Source organism: Platalea leucorodia, assembly GCF_965183815.1.
Source record: "Platalea leucorodia genome assembly, chromosome: 5".
NCBI classification, from domain to species: domain Eukaryota; kingdom Metazoa; phylum Chordata; class Aves; order Pelecaniformes; family Threskiornithidae; genus Platalea; species Platalea leucorodia.
The window spans coordinates 16438287-16450371 of NC_138827.1; the positions used below are offsets into that span (position 1 = coordinate 16438287).

A 12085-nucleotide genomic window follows, 5' to 3' on the forward strand; every position below is an offset into this window, starting at 1 on the left:
GTATCCTGAGGTCCCAGCAACAAAGCAAGAGAAACAGGCCCCCAAAAGGTCCCTATTAATATCCATCTGAGTGACAGCCCAGCTAAGAGGAAGATGTGTGAGTAGGAACCAAGAGGAATGACCCTGACAATTCTGTCCTGCCAGCAGGTTCCAGGGTGGAGGTTTACTCTGAGGGAAAGCAATGTTAGAGCTTCAGGTCTTGTCTCCTCGGACAAGACCTCTTCTTGACTGAGTGACAGTCAAGAGCAACTTCAAGATCGTTCTTGTGTTTGGCCACAGCAGAAGTGCATTGAAGTGCATGCCATTTTTCCTTTAATTTGAATGGAAGATATGATTCCCGTTACAGATTTAGCTGAAAGATTTCCAGGCAAGGGAGAAATCTTCAGGGAAGGATTTCAATCATGCTGAACAGAGACTGAAACAATGTGAAGTGGGCAACGGCTGTGGAACAGATCAGGGCACTAAACAATGGTAAAATGAGACAAATGAACCTTTCTCTTTCCAAACCTGAAGTCTCCCCCCAAGGCCTGTACCTTCTCAGCTGGCCCATCTACAGGCACAGCTCACCGGGGTGGAGATCCTGGCACAAGCAGAGTCAGCAACACTGAGACAAAACGAAGCTCCTCATCAGCACATAGCACAGGGTCAAAATTAATAAATCCTTGATTAGATTGAGACAGCTTACACAAGCTCCCAGGGGCTTTTTTGACAAGCTAGAGCACAGAAGAGGTAACTTCACATGGAAACAAAAGGGCTATTTCGGCAGGTGGCCTGCAGCATACGGCTGTCACTGCCAGCTGTCGTACCTGCTCAGGCAGCCTGCCATCGCTCTGGGAGTAAAGTCTCCGCAGAAGGACAAATGAAGGAAGACGTGGGTGGCATCAATTCCGCCACTTTCCCACCCCAAACTTGTTCTCTCTCCTGAGCTGGTCACCCACACTTTCGTGGCTGTAACATACTCCTAGCTGTGGTGAGACCAGGTGCAAACAGAAGTTCTCAGTGTAAGCACAGCATCAAGATAACACCTTGAACTCTTGCTGCTGCTGACAGTTCCTTTAATGCTGCTCTACTACCAGACATCTTTCTTCAGAAGGTGATTCAGCTTTTCCTTTCTTGGGCATTCTTATCATGTCTTGTGCCTGCTGGGCTGTCTTCAGCTCTCATGAACACAACCAGGCTTTTTTTTTTTCCTGACAGCAGCAAGGGGGCTGCTGAATGCAAAACAGTCCCCTCTGAGAATTCCCTCGCTAGGGCCTTCTGATGATGGGCCAGAGATGTGTTACTTGTATGACTTGATTAACTTGTTAACCGAGATGTCTCCTTAAGCAAAACCTCGTAGAAGCAATATGCACTCAGAATAACATAAGCCAGAAACAGAATCATGAATCTGAGAGCTGCATCCAAGAACTAATTTCAAGAGGGTCTTCATTAAGGAAGCCCCTTAGAGAAGGTAGCTACTTCTGAAATACAACATGTGAAGAAGAGGCCATAGAAAAGGTAACTCAGCCAGCATCAGCAATGTCAGAGCCCCTCTGAACTGCCAAAGCTCTCCTCTATTTCCCGAAATGTCCATGTAATTTTTTCCTGTACATTTGCTCTCAAAGTTCAGTCCTTCCAACTACATCCTGAAAAGAGGCACAGAGGAACAGCTTGTTCCCTTGGTCTCATCTTGGTTCTGCCTAGCTGAATGTTATTGCTCCTTCAACTATGCCTCGCTAGTTTTACCAAAAGCCTTGCCTCCTGACATAAAGTGCTATTATAGTCTTACTTTTCTGGAAGTCAGACATGAAACCATCCAAGCAATGGTTCTGTGGTTTGCAAGGTAGCCTAAATCATCTCTTCTTCCCAAACTATGTATCTTACCAGCCATCTAACCCCCCCTTTGTTTTAATGGGGTTTCTGCATTCAGGCCTGGCCACACCAAGACTGATGGTTAGGAAGGTGGCAGTGTTTTGGTTGCTCCACTAAGATTGTCAGTAATTCAAATTAAATTGGACTTTGGTTAGGTGGGTAATTCATCATTTGCAGTGTGACAACAATACCTGTAATTACTGCTCTTATTGTTGTGGCTGAAATTCATGTGCAATAAAGGGATCTTAATATCATGCCAAACCTCACAGTTAATTTAGGTTCCATCTCCTTTCATTTACTCTGTAATAAGCTAATTAGTTCACATAATTTGCCATTGAACGTGCCTTTGTAACAAATATATACATGAATTAGCCTATTACACAACAAATGAGGGGAATCAAAACATGAATCATTTGCAGGGTTACATAAGGAATTATTATCCTTTCAAACACCCATGGATGCAGCCATTGTCTTTATTGCTTTAAGATTTTATTATTTGCACTAGGTTGGTTCTCATGTCTGATGCCTCTGACTCACTCTTCTGCTTGCAAGGTCAACCATGCATTTCACTCTTTGGTACGCCCCGCTATCACGTGCCAGGTTACTTGTGAGTTCAGGATCACTACCATGAAAGTTAAGCGTCTTTCAGCTTGGATGCTTAAATCCAAATTCTGGCAGCTGAAAGAGCTTGGCCATACTGCTGGCCTCCTGCCTTGGCACACCATTCACAAGGACGTTTTGGAGTAGAGATCTTCAGATTTCCCTGTCAAAGTCTGCTTTTGGTTTTGTTTGTTTGCAGTCTGCACAGTATCAAACTGCGCCCTTGGAAACTCTTGGGCATGACTTGCAGTCACTGCACTTGGAAGCTTCCTTCCTTGGAAGCTTCCTTCCGAATCTCACCTGTGGCGCTCGTTTCACCAACCTCCCTTCTGACAGCTCTTAAACCATTCTAGATTTCCAACTCATTTGGGATAAATCATGAGGGATGCTCTATCCAGCTGAGCCCAAAGATTGCTATTGTGCAAACTGGAGGCTTGCCAGACCTTGAGGTTCAGTCCACTATTATAACTCTTGCAAAGTACCACGTATTCATTATTCCCCAGAAGGGATCAGGACAATTGGACCAGTCTCATCCAGAACACAGCAGAGTGCTTTCTGCCCAGTAATTCAATACCAATTCACAGGGAAGCTCCTGAGCTACTAAAACGATCAGTTCTACTTTCTGCACTACTTACTTTGAGGCCTCATCTAACTGCTGACCTGGTGCTACCCAGCTTCAACTATTAAATGTAATGAGAGCACAGCTCAATAGCTTTATTTGTTAAATGTTCTCTGCTTACAGCAATTGTTTTGATTTAGCATCCAACAGTAGTAATGATTTGCTCTTTCCATATCAAAGTTAAGCAAGCACCTTACTCCCAACAGCTGCTTCTTTACCTGGAGTTTTATTGTTTTCAGCTTCTAAAAGTGAGTCCTTAACTTCTAAAAGGAATAAAGATGTAAGAAGAGGTTTTGGCCGGAAATACTCTTCAGCATTTGGATAGCCTATGCAGCACTAAAACCAATCATAAACCTCCTGGCAGCTGCCAAAATGATCTATGGATACAATATCCAACTTTGCCAGACAATCTGCTCTGCCCAAAGGAATCAGTTGAAACCTCTGCTGTGGCTGGTGTGCTCCTCCTGGCTTAAAACTGTACATTTTCAGGCTGAGGAAATGAAATACCAACACGAAATGAAAACTTGCAGCCTGCAAAAAGGCTCAGGAAGTACAAAGGAAGCAGGAGCCCTTGAGAATCACCTGCTCATTTTCAATGCACCAGCACAGGCACTCTGCAACGCATTGCCCTCTGCCCTTTCTCTGGCAAGAACATTGCTGCCCCGCGGTGGGAGCCAGATGGGACCTCCTGGGCACATCCATCAAGTTCTGTCAAAGAACCGTGGAAGAGCAGAAAAAGGAGAATGCAAGTGCAGCCAGAGACCTATCTACTATTCTCACTTTGATTTCCCTCTTTCCTTTATGCACCACTCACTACCAGTCAGGAATATTCAAAATTACTATGGCGGCTCCTGTCTTGACATACTAATTCCAAGAGAGAACCAAACCATTTTTAAAAACGTAGCCTAGTAGAGACTTGGGACCTGTCTGAACCCTTCTGGATTTGGTTTTGAGCCTCTGACACCAGCAGCAGTGTGATTCAAGGTGTGCTACTGTGACAGCATGAGAGCAAACAAGATGCTCAGAGCAAGTAATCGCCCCTTTACAACTCCCAGATGAAAATTGAAAGTTATTAAGTTCACGTTATAATATGAAACTAGAAGGAAATTCATAAATGAAATTTAGAGCTCTGAATGAGTAATTATTCATCATTAACAAAATCAAAAGAAGAACTTTTTCTCTTTTAGGAATAGATGTCACATATACTTCAGGAGGACTAAATAAAACACGGCATCTAGCCAAAAGCATAAAGAAACTTGTATTAAAAACAGAAAGTGCAAATTAAAAAGGGAAAACAGTACATGGATCATTTAAAATAGGCTAGCCCTAAGAGACCATAGCCTCTGGACTGTGTAGATGAGCTATCCAATGTTGCAGAGCTACAAATGCTTTGAAAATGCTTCAGCTGCTGGAGTGTCTCTGTCACTTGTAAAGGCTCCCCCAGTCTGAGCTAGAAGCATTTTGGTCTCTGTGAAGAGCTGTATAGGTGTGGATCAAGAGAGACTCAAATTCCACGTGAGTGGTATCTCTTTCACAGGTATTCCAGCCAGAATAAATCATTAGGATTATTTCTTCCTCCCAGCATACCATGCTAACCAGTATAACCCTGCAGTGCTAGAATCAAGCCAAACCGTGCCATCAAGCTAGTTCCTACACTTCAGAATTATATTAACTCTTGCTTAAGGACCTGGACAACACTCTCCATTTCCTGATACTACAACAATAAAGACCCTAACTCTCAAAAATCCCTGGGATTTATCCAGGTCTGATTTGCAGCACTAGAACTCGCCATACTTTTGTCTGCCTCAAGAAGTATTTTTCCCTCTCTTCTAGAATGCACTGAAAGAATGGCTGTTCTCTCCAAATGCTCTCGTGCAACATTTGCGCAGGTTATTGTCTGATTCATTTACTTGAAGTGTCTGTATTTGCAGTTTCATGCAGGTGCAAGCAAATTCTTTTCTCCTCTGGTACATCTATCAAAATCTTTCCAAGGAAAAGATGACAAAACAAAAAGAAACAGAAAAATCTTGAGGAGAATCCTACCTGAAAAATAGCTATCCAGGCATATCCAATATTATCAAAATTGATAGCTCCATTGTGTGGGTTTACGTCCCCTGCCATGCATACGTTGTAATACTGGTTCCAGTTTATGCAGGCATTCCTGCTGCTGAAGTCAGGGTTGTATAAACTTGGGGTGTAGGAGTCCATGCTCAAGGTGCACTCCACCTTGTACTCCTTCCTGTTTGGGATGTTGGAGCATTTCTGCATGCCGTTTTCACGATGTGATGAGCAGATGAATGGATTCTCCTCTGCTTCGTCTGTCCGGTAGTACGGATGCAGGAAGGTAAGGTTGTATGTCCTGGAGGGGGAAGAAAGAGAAGGATGAGAACAAACGATGCATGCCTTGTTTCATCAGCAGCAAAAGGTGCTGGTTCCTGTCCCTGGTTTGGGTGTGTTATTTCTCCTTTGCCCTTCAACCCCATCAGACTGGGGACGGCAAGCCACAGTTGAGATATCAGCCCCTATCTTCATCTACAAAGCTTTTTCCTCACAGTGTCCTGTAAGGCACCAGCGATCTTTCAGTTAAAAATCAGCCTGAGCTTTCCCAAGTGAACAGGGCAGTTGAAAATTGAAATGAGAGGGTATAGAGAGAAAAATCCCAGCAGGCCAGGTGCCTCCCAAAAATCTAGGGAACTGTTTGTTTTCATCTAAGGATTTTAAGATAGCTCTTCTGATGCTCAGAACATGCTTCAGAGAAGCTGAGGGCAAAGCAGTTTTACAATAAATTTGTCCCTCAGCACCTCTTGGGGATGAGTGAGCTGAACTTTAACAAGGAGATACCCAGCCACAGGCCATCTCAAATTCCTTCTGTACTTACATAAGCAAAGAAAGAGCCCACATTAATGGGAACTGTACGCTTACTGCATATCTGATTTAATTGGCCTGGATAAAGTTTATGGCTCTGTTACAGCCAAGATAAGCAAGTGCTCTAATTGCAGCATGGCAGGGATGTGCCTTTTCCTAAGCAAGCCATGCTCTGGGGCAGGCCAGTGAGCAACCAGAGCCCAGGACTTTTCATGCTGTTTGATTAGCATTAGTGAGACCCACCGGCACTCACACGGCTGAAGCATGGCTCAAAATGAGAAGGTGCAAAGCCCTAGAGCTGACTTTATCTGCTGTGTTCAGAGCTGCAGGGATCCATGATGCTATATAATCAGTCAGGAGATAAGGGAAAAGGCAATACACAAATTATACGATCAAGTGATATGTGGGTAGAAGATAAGCAGGTAATTCTTCAAGACAGGACAGCTGTATTTTTATGTGTTTCTGAATGCACCTAACTATTGAATAAATTTGGCTCTAATGCGTGCCAAACTAGTGTTATTCCATACAATTGCTTGAAATTGCTCCCCAAAACCCTTGAGTTAAGCAGGAGTCACTCAGCAACTGCACTTTAAGGAGAGAGCAATTGCTGCAGGGCAGAGCTGAGGGGAAATTAACCCTGAACAACTTTCCTGGGGAATTTGGTTCTCCTCCATCAATGAATTACTTGAGACGGGTGTTGAGGGTTCATCCAGCTTCAGGAATAGGCAAGAGTAGCACATCAGAGGAATTGGGCATTGTTTGCTGGAAACAAAACGTATTCACCAGCTATTCCCCTGCCATTGCACAGTGTTCACACACCTCTAGACAAAACTGTAGTATCCTCCTCCCAGTTTCTATGCCTTAGATTCAAGAGACAAGGAAGAAACTTGAAAAATGTTTTTCCTCCAGGACTGCTTAAAAGCCTTCTCCTTCCCCTCCCACAAATTGGTTTCACTTGGAGGAAATTTCCATATAAAACAAGCTGAAGAAAAGGCTGAGCGCTACACTAGCGTGGTGTTTGCTAGAAGATCAGATACTACAACCCGCAGAGTTTGTCACACAGTGGGGGGTATTGCGGAGGCTTGCAAAGGATTAAAATGCACTGAGGAACAGGGATGTGACTGGGAGTGCTACAGACTGTGGGCAAAGACAGCTGGGGAACTTGAGAGAAAAAACAGAGGGAGGAGGAGAAGAGACACCTGAAAAGTGACTTCTCCTAACTCACAGGTGGCAGGCAGAGCCCCAGCAGCTCTATTTTGGCCTTAGTGGGTACACTGAGAGGGGCTCAGTTCAGATGCAAAGGGCTCCTGCACCCTCAAATAAATGTGGCTGGGGACCCCACACACCTGGGACATCTTTGCTTATAGCAACAGTGCCTGCCTGAGCCTGCTCACCCAGGAACGTGCTGGGAGGGCTCTGCATGAGACATGACACAGCCCAGGGCAGAGCCATCCCAGCCCCACTAGCCTCAGGAAGGACATTTTCTTCTAAAACCTCCAGGTTTGAGAGCTCATGGGTGCATGTCTCATTAGCCTCCTCCCAGGGAACTCCATAACAGGTACTCAGTAGCTCTGAAGTCTTTCAAATGGGACACTGGCATAAGGGCTTTCCACACCCTGTGGTGATGACAGGGGTCTAACACCCTCAGAGCCAAGGCCAAGCCTGGACTATGCTGTGCCTTGCCTGATACACCAAAACAGCATGGCCACAGGAGTCTGGGGTATGACCAGCTTCCCTGGGGCTGACTTCATCCTTCACCACTCTTGAAACCAGGACTTTGTGGTTACAGGCAAAGAGCTACTCTAAGTCCCTAAGATGATGGCAGGAGAGGTCTCATTTGGTACCTTCTCATCAAAGCACCTGGACCTCCAGCTCAGGCTCAACAGACCTCTGCAGTTCTCAAACCCCTGATGTGACAAGTCATGCAAACTCTAAACAGTCTGTCTGGGCAGCACAAAGCCCAAACCTGGTGCATCAGAGACAGCCACAGAGCGAGTCTCAGACAGTAAGTAACCTGCAACCCTAAAACTACACTTTGAACTCCCAGCCCTGCAACAACCCTGTGTGATCTTGGGAACATCCCTTACTCTTTCTCATTTCCCTTCAAACAATGCTGACCAAAGCTGCACTCCAGTGACATACTCTTCCAAACTACAACTGATCATCCAGGAAAACTTGCTCCAGAGCCAGGTGGAGCAGTGAAACTCAGCAGAAAATTATTTCCTTCACTGCCCTGGAAGCAACACCCCACCACAACACCAGCAGCAGGAGTTTCCTGATCACAAACACCTTTTGGCAGCAGGCAGGATGGGAAGGCTCAGCACACCATGGCTCGTGGGCCAGTGTAATTAGGATTCTACCCAGAGCAAAGCTGGACTTGCAGAGGGAGATGGACCATCTGGAGGGATGATTGTGTAATTAGCAGCTATGGCTGCACAAGCTCCTTTCCTGGGAGCAGTTTCATGTTTAGATGCAGACACACACATGCCCGTGCCAAGAACGCTGACCGTGGAAGAAGCGCTCAGACAGAAGGGCTGATGCATCAGTGCGATGCTCCGCTCCGACCTCACACTCAAGCTCCCCTGCGAGCTGCCTCTCCCACCACAGCACAATACACACAACATGCAGTGCCACACTCGACTCTGCAGCTGTCTGCCCTCCCAGCTGCAGGACTCTGACACATGTTCATTGTCCCAGATTAATCATCTTTATTTCAGTCCCCAGAGCTGATCTCTGATCTTCCGATATGCCCACCCCAGCTGGACAGGCTGGACAGAGACACAGCCAGCCAGAGAGCAGTGTGCCAGTCAATGCTGCTGGAGCCCATGTACCCAGTTTTGTTGGAAGGAGCAGATGCAGCCAGGCTGGGGACCTACATGACCAATTCCCTTCCCATGCAATGCTTCTCTATTCACTACACATTGTAACTGGAAAGGCCCTTGATGAGCCACATACACAGATTTGAGAGGCTGCATGTTTCCCAAGAGTCACCGTTTAGGAAGCCTTGGGCTGAAGGAGAAATACTGCCTGCAGACACAGCGCCCTGGGCTGTGATCTAATAAGCTGCGTAGAAAAGATCTGGGCACAAACCCTCTGGAGAACCAAAAGAACGACACACTTTGGTGGCTGTGGGAGGAAAATAAAACCAGGAAAACAAAGCACAGCTTGTCTGTGAAAGGTGGATGAAACTTGATTTGGTTCTGCTGCTGTCTGACTGATTTTATCCTCCCTTTTCTCTGCCTTCCTCACTTTTGCAAAATCATTTACAAACTAAAAGTCCTCTCTATGACAGGCCAAAAATCAATCACATGGGTGCCACTTTCTGCCCAGCCCTTTTCAAGCCCTTCCCTCTCCATGTCTGCCCTGGGCACAGAGACACCATGAGCATCCATCCGACTCGGAGGGACCTGCACCTGCATGATGCTCTGCTGTCACTGAGCACAGCGGGGAAGGGACACAGCAACTGACAGCAAGCGCTGCGAATTTAAGACCTTTTACTAGTTCCTATGCTTGATGACCCTGCTGGCAAAACCAAAAAGGGGAAAGAAGGAAGGATAGCAAGAATGAGAAACAACAGTGTCACAGAATGAGGGAATCCCCAATATCCACAAAATAAACTAATTAACTCTGCCAAGACCATCTACCTCCACATGCAGGAAAGGTCAATCTGACTTCCTTGTTACTTGCCAACAGGCATAGTCCAAATAACTTATTAATGGTTATGAATCCACTAATCACGAGACCCTTGTGCTCTGGGGAAAAGACATGAGAAACTAAGCCCCACAGTGGATCTTGTTATCACATTACAAAGGATTAACACCCCTTTCTCAGCGAGCTGCCCAGTGCACATCCTTCTCTGGGCTTGCAGCAGCTTTGCAATGTATTTTCCTTTCTCTGTCCCTGGGCACGTTCATGCACAGAAAGGACAACAGTGGGGCAGGACAGTCCACTCTCTCCCATGTCAAAGGAGGCTGAACAATTATTCGCTGCTCCATCTTCCCCCAAGCTCAGTCCTCCCAGCCCAACCATCACATGCAGGACATTATCCACAACCTCTGTAGTATGGTGTGTGTGTGCTGAGCACAATCCTGCTTCAGCTTTCCAAGGAGCAGAGTAGGAAAGGGAAAAGGTGGAGGAAACTCAGCACCAAGCAGAATCCGTTCCCTCCAAGAGGAAGCTGCTTTCTGGAGGAAATCCTGCTGACAACCCAATGTTGCAGCACAGAGCGATGTCAGGAGAAGCAATTAAGCAGAACTCAAACATACCTTTCAGACAAACTCAGAGCTGTCTGCCTTGGCCGTCTGTGGCTTCTCGCAGCTCTACAAAAGCCAAGGAGCCAAAGGCGGTACAATGCCAAGCAGGTACGGAGTTAATTAAGACTGAAGTGTTCACATTATAACTGTCCTGCAGCATTAGATAAATACAAAGCACTTCACAGCTCTCTCTCCTCTCCTGCTTCCAACTCACCGAGTTCTTTGAAAGGCTCCATGAAGGGGAAAACACTTCCCTGCATAACAACACACAAGCAAGGAGCAACCCCAGCAGCAACAACCCAGACAAGCTGGGGATGACCCAATTCCTTTATTTACAGTGATAGCAGCTCATGATGGCAGGAGGGAGTCAGTGGGGCTACAGGGGGGAGACACACATCCTGGAGATCTTACAGATAAACTGCTAGCTTCACTTGCCCTTCCCATGCATGCATACTCAGCCTTCCTCTCTCAGACCAGACCAACCAAAAAGCCCTTGTGAAATTCCCCCTCCGGCTCCCACTGTCAGGGATTGCCTGCACTTGCTCATATAGCAGTGGAGACCATCCTGGCACTGCTCTTCCCCATTGCCATGCAATGCCAGGGGAAGCACAGTCCAGCCAGCGAGCTCCCCAGGGGGCTGAAGAGGTGTCTGAGCCACCAGAGACCTCTGAAGCACCACTCTGGTCTCCAGGGTTGGCCAGGCAGTGACAGCTTCTCACATGTCCTGAAAAGCAGTGACCCACTCCAGTTTATTGCTTGCCAATCGCTATTGCAACAGCCCAGTAACTACCTGTAATTCCTTCAAAGTCACTGCTAAAAATAAGTCCTTAATAAAAGAACCTGCTTCCAGCATGATTTTGCATTGCAACAGTGCAATTTTCAGAGAGAGAGAAAGCAGGTATTTCCAGCGCACCTCAAAGAAGTCCCCAAATTTTTATCAGAATGTACTATATTTAAAAATAGGTTTTTTACTTGAAGCGGCCAACTTTCAAGGGGGATTTAAAAGAAAAGGTTTCCACAGGAAGAATGATGGCAAAATCAAAGTAATTTCTTCCAACTGATGCCTGCTGTAAAGTTGAATGCCCCAGAAAGCTGCTAGCAGTGAGTGTGCAAAGAAGATAAGAAACGGTATTTGAAGCACAGGTCTCAGCTTGCTTACACTTGCTTTACTCCAGAAAACCTTTGGGGCTATGACCCTTCCTTACCTGGCACCCTGGATCGCGTTCAGATGCTCACCCTCACTTTAAAGCAGTTCTGTTTTCATCTGGGAGGGTTTGACACTACCACCAAGGTGAGTCCTGCCAATAACTCAGGTCTTCCCCCGTACGGGGCTGTAAGGAAAATCTGAACCAGGACCATCACCTGTTCAGCCCCAACCCCAGTGCACGCCATGCCTGTCCATCCTCCAGCCCTTCACAGCCTCCTGGTAAACATTATTTTAGGCTGAGGACAACACCACTGGGATGTAGTGGGACTTGGCAGACAAAACTAAACGACCAGAATCTCATTCCCCACAGAGCTCTATTCTGTTTACTTCTAACCAAAGCCAGAGCTTAACTTTAATCCTGCATCCCCTGCGTGAAGGTTTTGTTGTTGTTTTTGTTCTCTTTGGCAGCTCTCCCTCGAAGGGGACAGATGGTCAGGGCTCTCCAGCACCGATGCTGAGCACGGTAGCTCTGTGCAGGGATGGAGCATGAGGACACAGAATGATGGACCCTCTCCAGTCCAACCCTGGGCTTGACTTTGCCTATATCTCCACGCTGTCTTGCAGACAGATGGCATCTTGCTGCTGGTCAGCAGGACCTGCTAGTTTGGGCCCAGCGCTGTATATTTTAGCCCTTCTTTACAATAGCAGAACAGTGTCACCCTAAAGTGCTTTCCCTGTTACTGCCACACC

The 12085-nt window shown here is 46.4% G+C and overlaps 1 protein-coding gene across 1 annotated transcript in view; it reads right to left on the reverse strand.

Moving 5' to 3' along the window:
- CACNA1H (calcium voltage-gated channel subunit alpha1 H) overlaps positions 1-12085 on the reverse strand; it is a 256762-nt gene that overhangs the window by 99610 nt on the left and 145067 nt on the right. Inside the window, exon 7 of the mRNA XM_082314504.1 lies at positions 5114-5429. Within this exon, the coding sequence (XP_082170630.1) occupies positions 5114-5429 (316 nt within the window). The remainder of the gene's footprint in view (positions 1-5113; positions 5430-12085) is intronic.